Source organism: Artemia franciscana, chromosome 2, assembly GCF_032884065.1.
Source record: "Artemia franciscana chromosome 2, ASM3288406v1, whole genome shotgun sequence".
Lineage (NCBI taxonomy): Eukaryota > Metazoa > Arthropoda > Branchiopoda > Anostraca > Artemiidae > Artemia > Artemia franciscana.
This window is the reverse complement of record NC_088864.1, coordinates 1,261,603-1,280,441: the sequence shown is the minus strand read 5'-3', so window position 1 is coordinate 1,280,441 and position 18,839 is coordinate 1,261,603. Positions and strand designations below refer to the sequence as shown.

General features: G+C 33.3%; 1 protein-coding gene across 1 annotated transcript in view; it reads right to left on the bottom strand.

Moving 5' to 3' along the window:
• Window positions 1-316: 316 nt before the first annotated feature.
• The window catches only part of LOC136035697 (COP9 signalosome complex subunit 6-like), a 50,056-nt gene continuing 31,533 nt past the window's right edge, over window positions 317-18,839 (bottom strand). The window contains exons 4-6 of the mRNA XM_065717641.1: window positions 15,947-16,109; window positions 10,313-10,509; window positions 317-515 (exon numbers count right to left, since the gene is read on the bottom strand). Of these exons, the coding sequence (XP_065573713.1) occupies window positions 366-515; window positions 10,313-10,509; window positions 15,947-16,109 (510 nt within the window). The 3' untranslated portion in view covers window positions 317-365. The remainder of the gene's footprint in view (window positions 516-10,312; window positions 10,510-15,946; window positions 16,110-18,839) is intronic.

Below are 18,839 nucleotides of genomic sequence, written 5' to 3'. Positions count from 1 at the left end.
GCTTTATGCTCGTCACAAAATTGACGTTTCACAGGGAGATAGTCGTAGCCACCCAAGCTGAAGGTTAGCGGCATACATTTGTTTTTTATACTCCCAGTGAAAGCTCGCAACACCCCCACCCTAGGATTATTGCCTAGCTGTATCAATGGATATTACCTCTAAATAGAGATAATTAAGGCGATAGTATTCCAAGACAATAAATCAAGTATAATAGAATTTATACTCCTTGTGAAAGCTCGTAATAGACCCCCCCAAGGACTATTGCCAAGCTTCATCAATGAAAAATACACTTAAATAAAGATAATTCAATGCGGAATGATAGGATATTATTTATAATTATTGTATTGAGATATAAAAAGGGACCTTCAAACATAGCTAGATCGAGATTTCTTCGGACCGGAATGTCCAAGCGTCTTATCGTGGAGGTAGACGAACTTTGAAACAAACTGGTTCAGGTCATGACAGCTTTTAGTTACCGCAGCCAAATATGACATGAGTACCACATCATTGCATTGCTAAAATAAAGGAGAGAAATCAGAAAAAAAAACACTCAAAGTACCAAGGACACTAAAAATGAAATCTGATTATTTAAATTGGCTAAGAGGGAACATACATAACCATATGCGGTTTAAATCCTCGGAACCCAATTTTCAATAATAAAGACCTCCATTTCAAGTTCTTTTATTCTTTGACTATACATGTTTAATTCCCCTGATTATTTAAATATTAAATCTGAAATTAATTAAATCTGATTATTTAAATTGGCTTAATTGGTATAAAACCTCGAAACTCAATTTTCAATAATAAAGACCTCCATTTCAAGTTCAAGTTCTTTTATTCTTTGACTATACATATTTAAAACTATTCACATAACATCCCCTGATTATTTAAATATTAAATCTGAATTAATTAAATTTAATTATTTAAATTGGCTAAGAGGGAATATACACAATCATATGCGGTATAAAACCTCGGAACCCAATTTTCAATAATAAAAATCTCCATTTCAAGTTCTTTTATTCTTTGACTATACATGTTTAATTCCCCTGATTATTTAAATATTAAATCTGAAATTAATTAAATCTGATTACTTAAATTGGCTAAGAGGGAATATACACCTCGGAACCCAATTTTCAATAATAAAGACCTCCATTTCAAGTTCTTTTATCCTTTGACTATACATGTTTAATTCGCCTGATTATCTAAATATTAAATCTGAAATTAATTAAATCTGATTATTTAAATTGGCTCAATTGGTATAAAACCTCGAAACTCAATTTTCAATAATAAAGACCTCCATTTCAAGTTCTTTTATTCTTTGACTATACATATTTAAAACTATTCACATAACATCCCCTGATTATTTAAATATTAAATCTGAATTAATTAAATTTAATTATTTAAATTGGCTAAGAGGGAATATACACAACCATATGCGGTATAAAACCTCGGAACCTAATTTTCAATAATAAAAACCTCCATTTCAAGTTCTTTTATTCTTTGACTATACATGTTTAATTCCCCTGATTATTTAAATATTAAATCTGAAATTAATTAAATCTGATTACTTAAATTGGCTAAGAGGGAATATACACCTCGGAACCCAATTTTCAATAATAAAGACCTCCATTTCAAGTTCTTTTATCCTTTGACTATACATGTTTAATTCCCCTGATTATTTAAATATTAAATCTGAAATTAATTAAATGTGATTATTTAAATTGGCTTAATTGGTATAAAACCTCGAAACTCAATTTTCAATAATAAAGACCTCGATTTCAAGTTAAAGTTCTTTTATCCTTTGACTATACATATTTAAAACTATTCACATAACATCCCCTGATTATTTAAATATTAAATCTGAAATTAATTAAATTTGATTATTTAAATTGGCTAAGAGGGAACATACATAACCATATGCGGTTTAAAACCTCGGAACTCAATTTTTAATAATGAAGACCTTCATATACAGATATACAGCTTAACTCTTAGGGGTCTCCAAGTTTAAAAATAAGGAACGTGTGTGAAAAATCAGCAGAAAACGGCGCTCTAGAAGAATAACTTCTAGATTGCTTTCTAGAAAGCAATCTAGAAAAGCATTCTAGATTGCTGAGATGCTTCTAGGAGCTCTAGAAGCATAACTTCTAAATTGCTTTCAAGAAAGCAACTTTCTCGATTGCTTTAGCAAACGACAAACACTTCGATAAATTTAAGCTAAACGAGAAGGATTTACACAACAACAAAAAATCTTAATAGGTGTACAGCAACCTGAAGAAAAATCGTAGAAAATCCCAATTTCAGGTATGAATAGATCGAAGATGGGGCCAAGGAATAAAAATGTTTGAATTTTGATGTCCTTGATACTTCGACGATGGAAACTATATATTGTCACAGTCGTTAGAAATGTATAGAGGAAGCTGTTTCAGGAGTGGAGTTAAAGCAGAGCTCTAGCTCTGCTTTAAACTGCTTTCCACCCCAGTTTCAGGGGTGGAAAGCGGAGCTCTAGAAGCATAACTTTCTTGATTGCTTGAGCAAACGACAAACATTTCCATAAATTTAAGCTATGCCTATTATTGACATTATTCAAGATTAAAAACTCTAGATTAATAGTTAATTAACTTGTCTACAACAAATCTTTTCAGAAAGACAATTTAGGTTATTCTACTCTGTTATATTTATCCCTACAGTTGAGTGTTGACATATAAACTAAATCCTTATTTTCTTCTGTTTTGAAAATATCAGTTTTAGTACTTAATTTTTACATATTGCCACAGGCCAATACTTGTTCAATAGCCCGACTAAACGTAATGGGTGGATTATCCAGTTGATTGTTCGACGACCAGCTGCAGATGACCTGGATGTTACAAACGTTGCTTGGGCTTGTTTGTAAACAAGAAAAGTTTCCGCTCGCCTCATTTGTGATTCAATTGTGGCAACAATGGAGAGGATTTACACAACAACAAAATCTTAATAACTATATAACAACGATGAAAATAATCGTACAAGATCCCAGTTTTCAGGTATGAATAGACCTCCGATGAAGCCAGAGGGGGGGGGGGCAAAAAAAAATTAAATTTTGATGTCCTTGGTACTTAAACAAAGTAGTGATTGATTAGCTAAAGAAAAAAAATAGCCTTAACATTAGCCTCTAGAAAGAGGCTACAGTATCTTAGTTTTATGAATTTACGGTCTTTACTCACAATTATGACAATGGAATTTTACATAAACATGAAACATTTATGTTATATAAAACCTAAAATGATAGGAGATAGTTGTTACGCAAAAAAGGGACTTATCTCCTTCTACCCTTTGAAAAGCTTTTGCTCGCCTCTTTCAGGTTGTGGCAACAACGGAAAAGATTTAAAAAACAACAACAAATCTTAATAGGTGTACAGCAACCTGAAGAAAAATCGTAGAAAATCCCGATCTGAGGTATGATGAATAGACCGAAGATGGGGCCAAGGAATAAAAATGTTTGAATTTTGATGTCCTTGATACTTCGACGATGGAAACTATATATTGTCACAGTCGTTAGAAATGTATAGAGGAAGCTGTTTCAGGAATGGAGTTAAAGCAATTGTGATGGCAGTGGTTACTATATTCGTAAATATCACTGGATGCACCATCAGATGGTATACTTTTTTTCTATCTGATTTATGTCCTTGCAAAATAAATGGAGATTGAATCCTCCAGGAATGAATTAATAGCATAGGCTTTATTTGATCATGGAAAGGTTGTTTTCAACTCCATCTCTACTTTTAAGGCTAAGAAAATTACATAGAAGACAGGTCTGAGCCTAGGCTATAGGCCATCCAGTAATCTTCCAGAGTAATTTCTTAGACCACACTGCCTTTCTGTTTAGAAATTAAAACGGAAAATATAGAAAAAATAGATATAGTTTTTCAAACAGGACAAAAAGGACAAATAAAGGAGACAACAAAACAGGACAAATAAAGCAGTTCAAAATAGAGAGAAACCTTTTAATCGACAGCGAAACAAATTTAAAATTTTACCTGAATATTTCGGACACATATACAGTGTCCATCATCAGCAGTAAAATTACAACAGTTTTACTGCTGATGATGAATACTGTATATGTGTCCAAAATATTCAGTTAAAATTTTATATTTGTTTCACTGTCGATTATAAGGTTTCATCCCTATTTTGAACTGTTATATTTTCGTCATGGAAAAGCAGTGCGGTCTTCGAAGTTATCAACGTTATCCGGATGTTGAAACGTTTGCGGATGTGAAGCCAAAGCATTCGGACTCAAAAAAGAAGTTTTTTTGTTATTTTTCAATTGTCTCGTTGAAAAAGTAAGCACGTTTTTCAACATTTTATTTCATTTTAATTTAATATGGGTAAAGTTGTTTTTTTTTAAGTAATTACTACAATAACAAAAGAGTAGTACCATTGTAAATTTTAATGGTAAATATCAAAATAATGAAATATTTATGATTATAATATAAAAATAATCCAATAGTATAAAAAAAATTGAATAAATATAATACATTTTAAAATTTGGAAAGGACATAGGCACGTAGGTTCGTCCCCTCTGAACGTTTCTGATCATCAAACTAAAATAAAAGCTGCATCCGAGATTTTTTTTTTTTTTACCAGGGAGCAAAAAAAGGTTTTGAACCCTTTGACGGGAACATGTTTTTGAAAATTTAAGTAAGAAGGAATAAATGATGATTAGACTATGAAGTACAGTATGGCTTTATTTTGCCATGTACCAAAAATTTATTCAGGGTAATTTTTGCATTAATTAAATTAAATTAAATCAAATTAAATTTGATATTGTTTTGGACTTTTTATTGCGTAATTTGATGCAATAATAGACTTCTACGTGCGGATTATAGCAATTATTATGGCGGTCACTCAAGCAAAGTTTGATGAAGGAATGAAACGGCTTCAGGCGTCACTGGATAAAATATTAGCGGAACAGAAAAGTTTTTCGGTCTCAATAGTTGCTCTTCAAGACGAAGTCAGGAAAATATCAGCAGAAAATGCTAATCTACAAGATGAAGCAAAAAAGCTTCCAAATGATCTAGAGCAAGAAAAATTGCGGAATAACGATTTGGAGAGTAGGCTTTTGGAAATCGAAGTGAGAGAAAGGAGATTAAATTTGATTGTTCATGGTCTGCCTCCTGAAAAGCATAATCAATCACTGACTAGCAACGTAATGTCTCTTCTTTCTGACAAATTGCAAGTTACCGAGGACATTTCTCTTACAAAGTGTTATCGCCTTAAGAGAAATAGCAGTTCAAACATTACTAGTAGGAAAACTAGTGTTCGACCGGCCCCTGTTTTTATATCGCTAGACACGGATCGTAGCATTCAGTCGATTCTCAGTGAGGTAAATAAGTTGAAGGGTAGTGGAATTCGCATTTGCAGTGATCTCCCACCAAAGCTAAATTTTCTACGGAATGAGCTATTGTCTAAGGGAAAGGAGATGCGTGATTCAGGTTCGGTTCATCTTACGCGTATTAAACAAAAAGGGAGCAAATTATCGCTAGAATGTAAAAAGTCTCCGTCTTCACAGTGGATTAAGATTGACTAGTTACGGTGATTAATAATGACATTTCATTTGGTGAGATTACTTTTATTATTTTACAATATGTAATGTTTCTCTGTTCATACGATAGCATTTTTTTTTTCTCTGTAGGGAAAAATATTCTATTTTTTGTCCCTCTGCAGCTTATTATGTGTTTATTTTATGTCTTTTTCTTTCTTTTTTTGTGTGTGTTTCTATTTATATGAAGTAATTGAGTGCAATAATTTTTCAGTGTCCGCATTTCATCTTACAATGAATATGTTCCATTTCTCTCTCCTGTTTCTATTTATTTTCAAGCAGTTTCTTTTTCTTTCATTATTTTCGAGTTCTCACATGTTCAGTTGTTTTTGCTACTTTAAGACTCAGACGGTATGCATTTTGCGAAAGTTTCTGCTAGTTCGGATCATAATTCTGATTTTGTACATTGGATGATAATTGCATTGGGGATAGACTGAGATACCTTGAGTCTAACCCTTTTGATTTTTCCATATTCCAGAGCCATGATAAATTTTCAGGAAATAAGATAAATGACGGTGGGCTAATTAACTTTCCAAATTGTAAATATAAATTACCTTCCGAAGTTTCTGATCTTCCCAGTACCGGTGTTGTGAGAACAGGATTTTTAAATTGTAGGGGTTTTTTTAGTTCACAGGATGATCTTGTCGATGTAGTTCATAAACTATCTTGTCATGTCGTTGGATTCTGTGAGACTTTTCTTACAGACCTGACTCCTCAGGTTGTTTTTCCTGGATATCAATTTATTTTTAAAAACCGATTGACTAGGCGCCAGGGTGGTTTAGCAGTACTAGTTAAAGAAGGTATCTCTTTTCGACGCATTGCAAATCTGGAAGGTTCTCATGAGGAAATACTTTTTAAAGTAATGGTGACTGAAAATAGTCTTGGAAAAAAAGATGTTTTTTTTTGCGTAGTATACCGACCGCCTTCTTCTCCAGTCAAATCTTTCCTCTCTAAACTCCATGATTTTTTGCATCAACCCCATTTTCAAAATAAAGATGTAATCCTTTCCGGAGATTTCAATATTGACCTTCTAGAAGCTTCAAATGAATCCTCTGTTGAGTTATTGTCTTCTTGCTTTTCTGCGTGTCTGCTTCCTACTTGCCTGATACCTACAAGAATTTCACCTAGTTCTGCTTCTCTCATTGATAATATTTTTATATCTTTACCTATTCAAGCAAATTTTGCTGTTTTAAGTGATATATCGGATCATTTCCTGCTGGTTTCAGATTTAGCTCTTACTTATAAAATACCACAGGTAAGTAAGGAACGTCAAGGACGGTTAATAAATAAAATAACATTAAAGCACCTGAATGAAAGCCTTCGACTATTGGATTGGCAGGAGGTAATATCCACGGAGGATTCAGATATGGCAACTGATAATTTTATAAGAAATTTCAATTGCTGCCTTGATTCTAGTTGCCCATTTGTTACGATTAAAATTTGCAGAGAAAAATTTCCTATAAGGCCATGGATAACGTCTGGAATTTTGATATCAGTTAAGAAAAAAAATCAGTTATTTAAAAAGCAGTTAAAGAATCCAACTGATTATAATATTAAAAATTTTAGAATTTTCAAAAATAAATTAACCACAATGATACGTTTGTCAAAACAATTGTATTATAAAAAGTCCTTCGAAGAAGCTCAAAATTCTCCTCGCAAAACGTGGTCTTTAATTAATTATTTTATAAAAAAAGAAAGTAAGTCGAATTTTCCGGAAGTTATTAGTTTAGAAGATGGTTCGACTACTAATAAATCGGAGAAAGTGGCTGATATTTTGAATACTTATTTTGCTAAAATAGGAGAGAAAATTGTTTTATCAGTAATGAACCAGTTTGATTCAAGTAGTAATAAACATTTTTCTTCATACCTTCCATCTCTTCAAAGTAATTCAATTTTTCTCGGGCCTATTTCTCATTCTGAAATAACAAAAATAGTATGTGATCTAAATCCAGGTAATTCAGCGGGAATTGACGGGTCTAGTTCTAAAATTGTTAAAGAAATACTGTCTGAAATAATATTACCATTACAGCATATAATTAATCTTTCATTTAAAACTGGAGTTTTCCCATCTGCTTTTAAAGAAGCGCGGATAGTTCCGCTTCACAAAGGTGACTCTCCTGAAAATCCATCAAATTACCGCCCTATTTCTATTCTGTCAGCATTTTCTAAAATACTTGAGAAGGCAATTTATAAGAGGTTTTATGACTTTCTTAAATCGTCTAATTTCTTCACAAATTCCCAGTTTGGTTTCCGGTCTGGACACAACACTGAACATGCTGTCGTTGCTCTCATCCAATATATTCATGAATGCTTGGATAGAGGTGAAATTCCAGCAACAATATATTTAGATTTTAAAAAAGCATTCGATACAATATCCCATTGTATTCTTTTTAGTAAATTGGATAATTGTGGTGTGCGTGGACCGGCGTTGGATCTAGTTAAATCTTATCTTGATAAGAGAAAGCAACGATTAGATGGGGGCAATTTCCTCTCTTCACCTGTACCTCAGTCTTCGAAGGTTGGGGTACCTCAGGGCTCTGTCCTAGGTCCTCTCCTTTTTTTAATTTATATAAATGATTTTCACCGCGCTTTTACATCCCCGTGTCTCAACACACATTTTGCTGATGATACGGCAGTTTCAATTTCTGAAAAGAATGACGAGGAGCTGGAGGCAAAACTGAATACTGCATTTTCTAATGTTCTTGATTGGTGTTCTTCAAATTTTATTGCTTTGAATGTATCAAAAACTAATTTCATAATTTACGGCAGAAAGTCAAATATCTGCCCTCGTATTACCCGAGTTACTTCTTCAAAGTATCTATTATCAATATCTCGTGTGAAAATGATAAAGTACCTTGGACTTGTGATTGACGAAAGCTTATCTTTTAAAACACACATTCAAAATCTACGATTAAAGATTTCAAGGTATGTTGGTTTAATGCGAAGGTTGAAGCTTTGTTTGCCCTACTCTGCTTTACGAAGTATTTATTTTGCTCTGATTCAGACTAATATTAATTATTGTTCTCTAGTATATTTATCTACATTTAAAAGCCATATTAAACCAATACAGATTTTACAAAATAAAGCCCTAAGAATCCTTAAACTGTTTATTCCATCACCTATTGAACTTCCAAATAAGTCTTCTACTGCATCTTTATATACTTATCTAGATATACTTCCAGTCTCTCAACAATTTGCTTTTGGAGCAATTCTTTTCAAAATCAATTATGACATTAAGAAATTACCGCCATATTACCTCCATCAAAGTTTGTTCTCCCAATCACAAGATTTACATAATTATAACACTCGACAAAAAAAGGATATCTACATTGACAAGTATAATACTGAGAGATCTAAATTCGCTCCGTTTGTGTCAATAGCTCGGTGCTGGGATGCTCACAAGACTCTTATTGATAATTTTTCCTCTATCCATTTAATAAAAAGGAAACTTAAATTTCATTTAGTTCAAAGTATTTTTAATTAAGTATCTTTTTAGTAAGGCAAAGTTTTTGTATGATTCGTTGCTCTGGGTGATTATGGGCCTCTCAGCTATCTTCCAGTATTAATTTATATTTAATAATATGGACATTTTTAATTTTTTCAATAGTATTGAATGATCCTGGGCTAGCTGCTACTTTCATATTATTGTCGTGTTATTGTATCTTTGCCGTCATGTTTATCTTTGTATTGTAGTATGTTATTATTTTATCTTTGTCTAGGCCTAGTTTTTCGAGCTTGTCTCCCCATGGGCCTATGTCATTTATATATATATGTATGTGCGATTTATAAATAAATGAACTTGAACTTGAACGGAAACTCCGATACCCTGTGCTTAGAACAATAGAATACAGCAATAAAAGATGTATATAAAAGATGAAAATGATGAATTTTTTTTTATAAATCTAAAGCAAATTTTTTATTCATTTAATTAAAGTCCTTTTCAGTATCATTATTTGCATGATAATGTTAAGTGGATTTCGGCTATTATGTTCGATAGAACATAGATACTGCTTAAGCGTATTTCGGCAATAAGTTAGATAAATCGGTATCTAAAAAGAAATAGCATGCCTAGGGATTAAGCTCATTAGAAATTCTTTTCATTGACAATAGCTATTGTTTTAATCGGCAATGGCTGTCCCGCAAAAAATAACTGACTAAATTTTTGAAAGGAGAGGGACAAATCAAACAAGTATATTTTAAAAGAAATTAAAGAAAAAAACACAGATACTTTTACGTAAATAGGGCCAATTGTAATACAGTTTTTCACAGCAAGGGCCAGAGAACCACCGGCGTGCTGGAAACAATCTCTCGACTACAATAACAACCTGTAAGGTTGTTATACTGTTATACAACCTGTTGTTATACTTGTTATACAACCTGTATTGGTTGTTATACAACCAATAACAAAATAATAACCCATGATATGGTTCGGGGATGAATTTGAGCATTTGCGATGACTATGTAAGAGCCGAAGGGTTAGCACGCTGGGCTTGAAATCCTATGTCCGTGAGGACAGGGGTTCATGTCCTGGTGTCACTAGTTATTTGGTTAGAAACTGTCAGTTACGTGACTCTGTAAGCTCATCCAGAGTGGATCCAGCTCTAAATAGGTACCTGCAGAAAACTGGTGAAGGTAAACAGGAAAGGTGTGCGAAACCTTACCTTTATGCGAATCTACTGAAAAAACTAGGGTATAATTTCTCAAGCAGATGGTACGAAAAAAAAATCAGCTTCTTACCGTAAAAAATTCCTGATTAAAATTCCCACTGCCACTCAAAAGGGGGAGCTGGTCACTCAACACGCATGCAGCTCTAAGAACTTCAGGATTAAAGGGAACTTCCCCTTGTTTCATAGCCTGTAGATACTCCACAATAATTTGCACGCGGTCTTTCAACATCTTAATCGCGCTAAATTGTGTCTGAAGATGCTCAGAAACTGCAAGGTATAAAAAACTTAAACTAAAATTGTAGTTAACACTATATAGACATCAGTCTATTCCAAACCCAAAGCAGGACAAAATTCAGCAAACATAGCTTTTTGGATGGTACTGGCCAGATAATATCAAACGAGATTAGGCCAATACAGAAAAAAAGGCAGATATTTTGGATCGATATTCATGTTCGTGGTCTGTATTAAAGCGCAAGTAAGAATGGGGTTGTTTTTCTTCTTCTATTTCGGGGGGGGGGTATCTATCGTAATTAGTTACTAAAGACCGATGTGAAATATCTACAGATTTTTTTATTATTTTATATTTTATTATTTTATTATTATTTTTTTATTATACAGATTTTTTATTAAAATATTATTATATCATTATTTTTTATATTATCATAATCCTGCTGGTTTTTGCTAATAGTTTGGCACCTCCGTGGAAAATGAACCATATAAAGGAATTATATTAAACTGTTTATTATTATAAATTGTTATGTTAAATTATTATTATTATAAATTATGTTTATTAATAAATTGTTTATTAAACTGTTTATAGGTATTAAAGAATAGTAACGTCACAAGCAACATTGTACTGCTAAATTGGGTCAAAATTTAGAAAAGGAACTTATAGAAATTGTGCAATATGCCAGACCTGTGAACACGATTCTACTTCAGAAGAGGCAGTTGCATTTCGGGGGAGGACAGCTTTGAGAAATATCGAAACAAGGTGAATTATATGAAAAGCGTAAAAATTATAGAGGGAATGGTCAGTTTCCAAGACAGGCCATAGTTTGGAGACCCCATAGTTATAAAGGATCAGCGAGAGAAAGAGCACGAGATAGAGCGAGGAGAGCACGAGAAAGAGCACGAGATAGCAGGATAACCACAGAAAATCGGGATAACAGGCAAAATGATGTCTAGCACAATAAGAAATTGAATTCTGACAAAATACAAAATGGGGTAAATGTATAGTTTCTGGACAAATGTAAATGTATAGTTTTCATGTCTGTAAATTTATAGTTTTCATGTTCTGATATTGTAAATAACCTTACGAAAATTACTTAAAGATTATTCTCCAAAATATTTGGTAGGTAGCATGTTTTTGTTGAGGTACATTACATAAATATTATAATGTGTTGTTGAATGTTATTATTATTAAATTACAATATTATATTATTCTGAACCACATTACATAGGAATTTAGTTTTAGGGACTTGAAACAGCAGCAAGATTTTTTTTTCTTTTTTTTGCATTAAATTTTTTTTTAAATTAGGACTTGGCAAAACCAGCTTCAGGGAAGTTAATTTTTTTCAGGGAAGTTAATTTTTTTAGTCTTGATTTATAAAAATTTCTTTTACTCCATTGTAAGTGAGTTAATAATTTAAAAAACAAGCATAGGATTTAGATACCTTTCAAGGAACATATTCAAATAAAGAAATGTTGGTATCCATCAAAATCATACTCTTTTCGCCCTCATATTATTTATTTTACGAATGTTTCTTGTCAGCTACAAGCGATAGCATTGCACTTCCTGGAAGCCGCTCTTTATTTAATTAAGCAGAACTACGGCTGCCACTAGTTGGGACTTTTCCTAAGATATTGGGATTCCCATCCCGAACCTAAGATCTTGGGAAAAGCATTTACATTAAAGATCACTTTCAAAAAGTACATCAACTGTATATATTATCATTTGTTATTTTATTACATATATTATTGTATTTATTTCTAATTATCTCATATCTTTTGACTTTGTTTAAACATGTTTTTTTGCATGTGAATCCAAGAATATTGTTAAATTTTCAATTGTGGCGCTGCTTTCAGAACCTAACAATATTGTTCAGGATTCAGATTGTTTAAGAGACTGGCAAATTCAGAAAGTGTTAGATGAGAGAACTGAGGTTTTGCCCTCCAAGAGACTAATACATCAGAAAATTAGAATCTTAAAGACCTAAAATGGTTTGACTAGTCGCCTAGCTTCATAGCTTAAACAAAACATAATCAATTTTCACTGTATTTAATGGAGAAAGATGGCAAGATTTTCTATCAATTTATCGCAGTTTTGGCAGGTTTGAGTAGTTTTTGGCTTATTTTTTGTGGCCGCTCTTTGGCAAGCTCATAAACCGTACTTTGGGGCAATAGAAATTTATAGCAACATTTTTTATACAGAACACAGTTTTCAAAATTATCTCTGCTTTTCAAAAAATTTTCAAAATGTACTTTGTAATTCCACACATTGCTTTAATTTTAGTAAACTTTAAGTCAAAGCTCAAAGAAGTACAGCTTTAAATAATCAAAGAAATGTTAGTGAACTTTAAGCCAAAACCGTAAGTAGTCAAACTCCAAGACAAAATGAATTTAAAGCCAAACAATGTTTTACGTGCTCGTACCTGGTATTCTACAATTAATTATACAAATAGTAACATAAATAGTAAAATATGGGGTAGTTTTCATGGCCTGGGCCTTTCCAATCTTATACCAGGTTTTCTAATGTTTGAGAATCACTACTCTGCAGAAATTTTTCTCTGGGGGGAGGTTAGAAAATTATTTTTTACACCTTCCATACGCTTCTATGATAATGATTTAATTTTAAAGCAGAGAGCATTACTTACTAGTGTACAAAAGAACTTAATAGTGTACAAAAGTACAAAAGGTTACTACTGAATAAACAGTTTTTAATCCCCGTGGGCTGCTATTTCACCGCCTTACCCTTATCAATATTTTTACTTTTTTATCATCAATTATCAACAGCAATGATACCATCAATAGCATCAATTATCACTAGTAAAATTATCATTAGTAATGGGCAGGTTTTTGAGGATTGTTAGCAAATAATTCATCGAAGATATTTACTTTGAGGCAAAGAAAAGTCATATGGTGATATTTTTGTATTTGGAAAATGTACACTCAAAAAACTTCTAGAGCGTACACTTTACATTGTATATTCTCAGTAGTATAGCTGGGGGGACGGCTGTCCCCGGGAATAGCCTCTAAGGGGACGCCAAAGTGAGTTTGTTTTTCCTTTTTTTCTTCAATACTATCACCTTCTGATACCTTCAGATAGAAGGGAGAGGTGCAAAATCCAACGTTGTCCCTGGTTTCTGAAAGCCCTAGCTACACTTCTCTGTATACTTCTTGGATTTTAGTAGAGAGTTGTAGAAACAACCTTTGTTCAAAATCTAAACAATATTTTAGGTCTATGTTAGAATGCAACCTTTTCTTATCGTGAGTTATTGTTGATTATTGGCAGCTTCGACTTTCACGTGAATCCGGTATTCTTTTTTTTTCTATATTTTTTCTCTCTTTTATATGTCCGTAGTCCATCAGGCTATAAGACTACCTAGTAAATTAATAAATTGGAATTAAGGTCATTTAATTAAAATTCGACTTAAAGAAAACATTATCTTTATCGAATAAAATACAAGTCTTGGCATAGGTCTATGGTTTTAAATTGTTCTTTTTTTTTCGCGTGTTAAACACAGCGCCAAGCTGTTACTTTCTTAGCTATTTGCACCACTTAGGTCATCACCGATTGAGAGACAGAGCTTCCAACATGGTCTCCAGAATTGTATGTATCTGTAGCCCGACAGGACAATAACTGATAAACTATCGAATTTTAAACTTCTTTTAGTTATTTCAAGGGTTAAAACTTTTTCCAATTTAGAAGTTTTCTACTACTTCCACCGTCACAGCAAAAACACACCTGCGGTCAAAACGGCACAAAGCCGTGTTAGCTTCTTGACATGACCACTACTTGAGGGAGAACTTCTTCTGATAGGCATGCTTCTCCCATCGACCCCAGAATCGTATGTTTTCCATATAAATCAAAATTCAAAGAAAAAATACGAGCAGTCCATAAGATATTTCAAATCCGTTTATTTAAAAAAAAATGACAATTGAAAAATAAAATAAAAAAATTGAAATTGAAAAATTGACAATGAAAAATTGAAAAGTTGCCAAAAAAAAATTAAGGACTGGACAGACGGAGTGTTTTCTTTTAACCTTCTAAGAGTGTTCTAAGAGACCGTGAAAATTGCAAACTGTCTTTTTCCCAGAAAACAAACTACCCTCGGCAAACATCTTCAATCTAGGAAAGAAAGAATTCCTACAAATCCAACATTAAAATCAATTATGTTGAGACAGTCTCGAACTCATGTTGAGTCATGTTCGACCACCTCCAGGACTGCAGCTAAAATTGGTCTACCTGCAGGACTGCAGCTTATTGCGACACTTGTAAAACGAGGCAACCATGTTTCGGACAAGGGCATAATTTACGGCGAATTAGGCAGAAGTAGACACTAAACCATTTTGGCAAGTATAGCTGAATTAAAAAGTGGTTTCAATGATGGTTGCAGTGATAGCTGCAACATAGTAAGGAATGGATCACAGCCCACAGTAACCAAAAAATTAAAAACGCGTCTTAAAAAAAACCTTATTGGATAAAAAATCTTAGAGACCTAGAGAAAAATAGTTGGTCAGCCCCTTCCTCCAGAAATCTAAGTCCCCTTACCCCCTTCTCTCCAAAAGAAAAACTTTAAGTAAACGTTTGTTGCGAAAATGAATTTATGTGAAATTCAAAAAACAAGTTTATGTTTATCGGGCATAAGAGGTTGCTGTACTAAGCGGTATTTCATTCCTTTTCATTGGCTTTCTATGCAAGTTTGATTAAACATTAAAGAAAGTACTGTCTGAGAACCTATTATTTACCCAAAGCCAAATGCTTAGCAATGCTTGAAAATGTTAAACAGGTATATAATATACTATTTGCGAAGGAGGTGAATGACTTATTCCCCTCCTCCCATATACTCGCCACAAGCCTGTCGGACCACATGGCAAACACAAAAAGCTGGCTTTGTTAAAAACGAGACGGCTGGATTTTGGATGGTGGTATGGCAATTTTGTCTGAATGAGTGCTAAATTATCTGTCAAGTATTCTTACATTAAATATTAGATTAATTTTTTACAATACAAGGCAGAGATGAGTAGAATCAACTAAGAGTGGAAACTGGTACAACAACCAATAAAATAAAACTATTAACGCCGTCTAGCCTTTGGCGACACTTTGCAGTTTTAAAAACTCTTAATAGTGTTTTGTTCAGGAACTCAGAGGTCTTTCAGGGATTTACTCACGAACTCAGATCAAACACTTGTTACTACCCTAATTTTACCAATTACAGTACTTCAAAATTACCAATTATGCTCTAAAAAATGCCAAGTATCTCCAAACACTAGATAGCGTTGACAGTTTTTTTTCGACAGTAGCAACAGTTTCCACCCTTACAAATTATCGCCATTTTATTAAATATTAGAGGTTATGGTACTGAAGGGTTCGTTAATCTTTTCCCCATTCCTTCCGTTTAGCTTGTTTCGTGAGTTTCATTAGATATTAAGGAAAGTATTATCAGGAATGCAGGCATAGCCCTTAAGAGCAATACTCAATTACCCGCTGATTTATTTCTTGACTCGCCAGCAGAAACTTTGGCAACATGATCAACCCCAATTCGCTCAGCTTCCTCTGTTGCCAAAGTGTATGGCAGAGAAACAAATAACATCTTCGGTACTCCATTCACTACATCAATTACTGACTCATAAACAGCTATTGGCAACTGAAAAAAAACATGGTAAATAGGAGAGAATACATATTCTGCATAATGAATAAATGAAAATATATAATTGGAGAGAGCAATACATACATAAAAGATATGGGAGAGAAGCAAATAACATCTTTTGTATGGCAAAGTTACCATTTCTCAGTTGCCGTTATTTTTTTCAGTTGTCATAAAAGAAAATATAGAAAAACAAATACTATCTTTTACTTCATCAATTACTGACTCACAAACAGCTAATGGTAACTAAAAAATATTGCTGGTTTTACATTTTTTTTAGATAAGAAGTATTTTGTTCAAAAACTGATAATTTGCTATGAAAAGGAATTTGACAAGAAGGCTTCTATTTTTCATAGTATGCTTCGCGGTATTACCATTTAGTATTAAGAATAATTTTAGAAGAGAAATTTGTTAACGGAGCCTAGTATATTTCACTAATTAAGGTAAACAATGGAAATTGTGAGCTGGAAAAGAAATGTTCTAAAATTGCTCTGTCGCAATGAAAATGGCAGTCACCTAACAGACACAGAAGAATTAAACAACCAAAATCACGTTCCAAAGGAGCCACAGTCTTTTCCAGAAACTTAACAGAATAAATTGGGGGGAGGGGGTAATAAACTGGGAAACAAGAAATTTCAGCTAAAATATCAAGGACAGTGGTAAGAAAATCTGATTTTTCGAATTGATCAAATGGTCACTTACACAACCATATGTATCTTAAAATTTAGGAAAAATCAAGATATCAAATCTTAATCCAAAGATCTCCATATGCCGTTATACATATTTTCGTAGTACGCACTGTCAAATTTACCAAATTTGACTGATAAATGTTTCTAATTTATTTTCATGGTTAACCTTATGAAAATTTGATACGGCCCTATAAGCTTTATAATTTTGAAACAACCAAAATAGAAAGCTTATAAAATCGTGGTTATAAGATATAAATAGACCAAAGACAGATTCAATGAGAAGAAGAAGAAGAAGAAAAAAAATATTTCCTTTTGATGTCGTTGATACTTAAGAGAGAAAAGAATGCACTATTCTTACTATTTATTCTATTTTTTCTTTATTATATTTTTATAATCTTCCATATTTATATTCTAATCTTATTCCCATGATTCAAGCACTATTCTAATCAATCTCATACCAATTTCTTGTGAGTAGTTTAAAGGCCTCCGATATAATTTTAATGCTAGAGATATATAACATAGGAGGCTCTCAGGTATGACATATGCGCGTTTATCCCCTCGCCATCGTCTAATCCAATTTTTCACCGACTTATTATTTTTTCCTACTATAATCACATAAATAAATTGATTATTTTCAGCAAATGTAGTGATAACACTCAAGAACGTGTAGAGCCCGTTTCCTGAAGTATCCACTCTACTACAGCTCCGCAAGGAAAATCATAAACCACTCTGGAACCGACCGGAGTCGATCATAGTTGTGTCATTCTAATAACGAGTTCAAAAAAAGGTAAGTGTGAAATAGGTCGCTTTTTAACAGATAAGTAAGTAAATAAGTAAGTATGACGGCTCTAGAACCTCAAGGTCCCAACCAGTGGTGCTGATCTCCGCTTCGTGGCCCTTCAGCCAGGAAGTGCAATGTGGGGCTCTGGGCCAACCATTCTGTACTTTCACACACCCTTTCTGATTACCTTCCCCAGATTCCTTCAGGCACCCATTTAGAGCTGGGTCGATTCTGGCTGAGCTTACGAGTCACGACACTGACCCCTGTCTAAAACCAAATAACTGGCCACGCCAGGAATCGAAGCCGAGCCCTTCGGACAAAGGATTCCCAATCCAGCGAAACGATATTCTCTTTTTATTAAGTTCGGCCATACTTAAATCATATTCTTTAGAATATACAGATAGCACTTTAAACTAAAAATCGTTTCTTACCCCCCCCCCCTCAAAATAACAATATGAGCAGTAACTATTTTAAAGAAAAAAAAATCCAGACAAGGAATAATTGTAACTGTTTTTTCTTCTTATTTATTTTCATTTTTCCGGCCAGATTTCTCTAAAATTATACAACTAAGCTCATAACAAGTTAGAAGTTGATTATCCAAATTTTCATAAGTACAGGGCCGGATTTAAAGCTTTGACCCTTCTAGGCCGAAGCATTTTTGCCGCTCTATTTTTGCGAGATTTTCGGGGAATCCCACAAAAATTCCGGGATAGTGGAAGCACTGAACAGAACGCAAGTGATGAGCCAAAAGTAACGAAAGAGAGGTGATACAGAGTTTTCGGCTGACATTCTTTAAAGGCATCTGACAGTTTAGGAGTGGCCACAGCCTAAAGGACTGTGGCCAATTTTTTGTGAATAGGCAGCGCGGCGGTAGAGTGCACCTGGCACTTCGACAATAAATTATATCAGTCCAATTTTTGTTAAGAAAAAAATCACTCAGTGATAGTTTAATGCGCCCCCTGTCATTGTGTGTCTCTAGGCCCGGACCAAGCGGGTTTATTGGTAAATCCTGTTCTACTTAAGTATAAATATTTTGAACATAAAATCAAGAAGTTCTCCTGTAATTGAACATATTTTCATAAATTGAACATATACTTTTTATTTGAAAAATTTTTTGAACATATTTTCATCAATATAATCCTTCGGATGCATTACATTTATATCAGTATAAATTTTTCTAACTTGAAACCAAAAGTTCCTCTGCAATTGAACATGCTTTTTGTTTGAAAAAATTTTTAAACGTATTTTCACCATTATAAT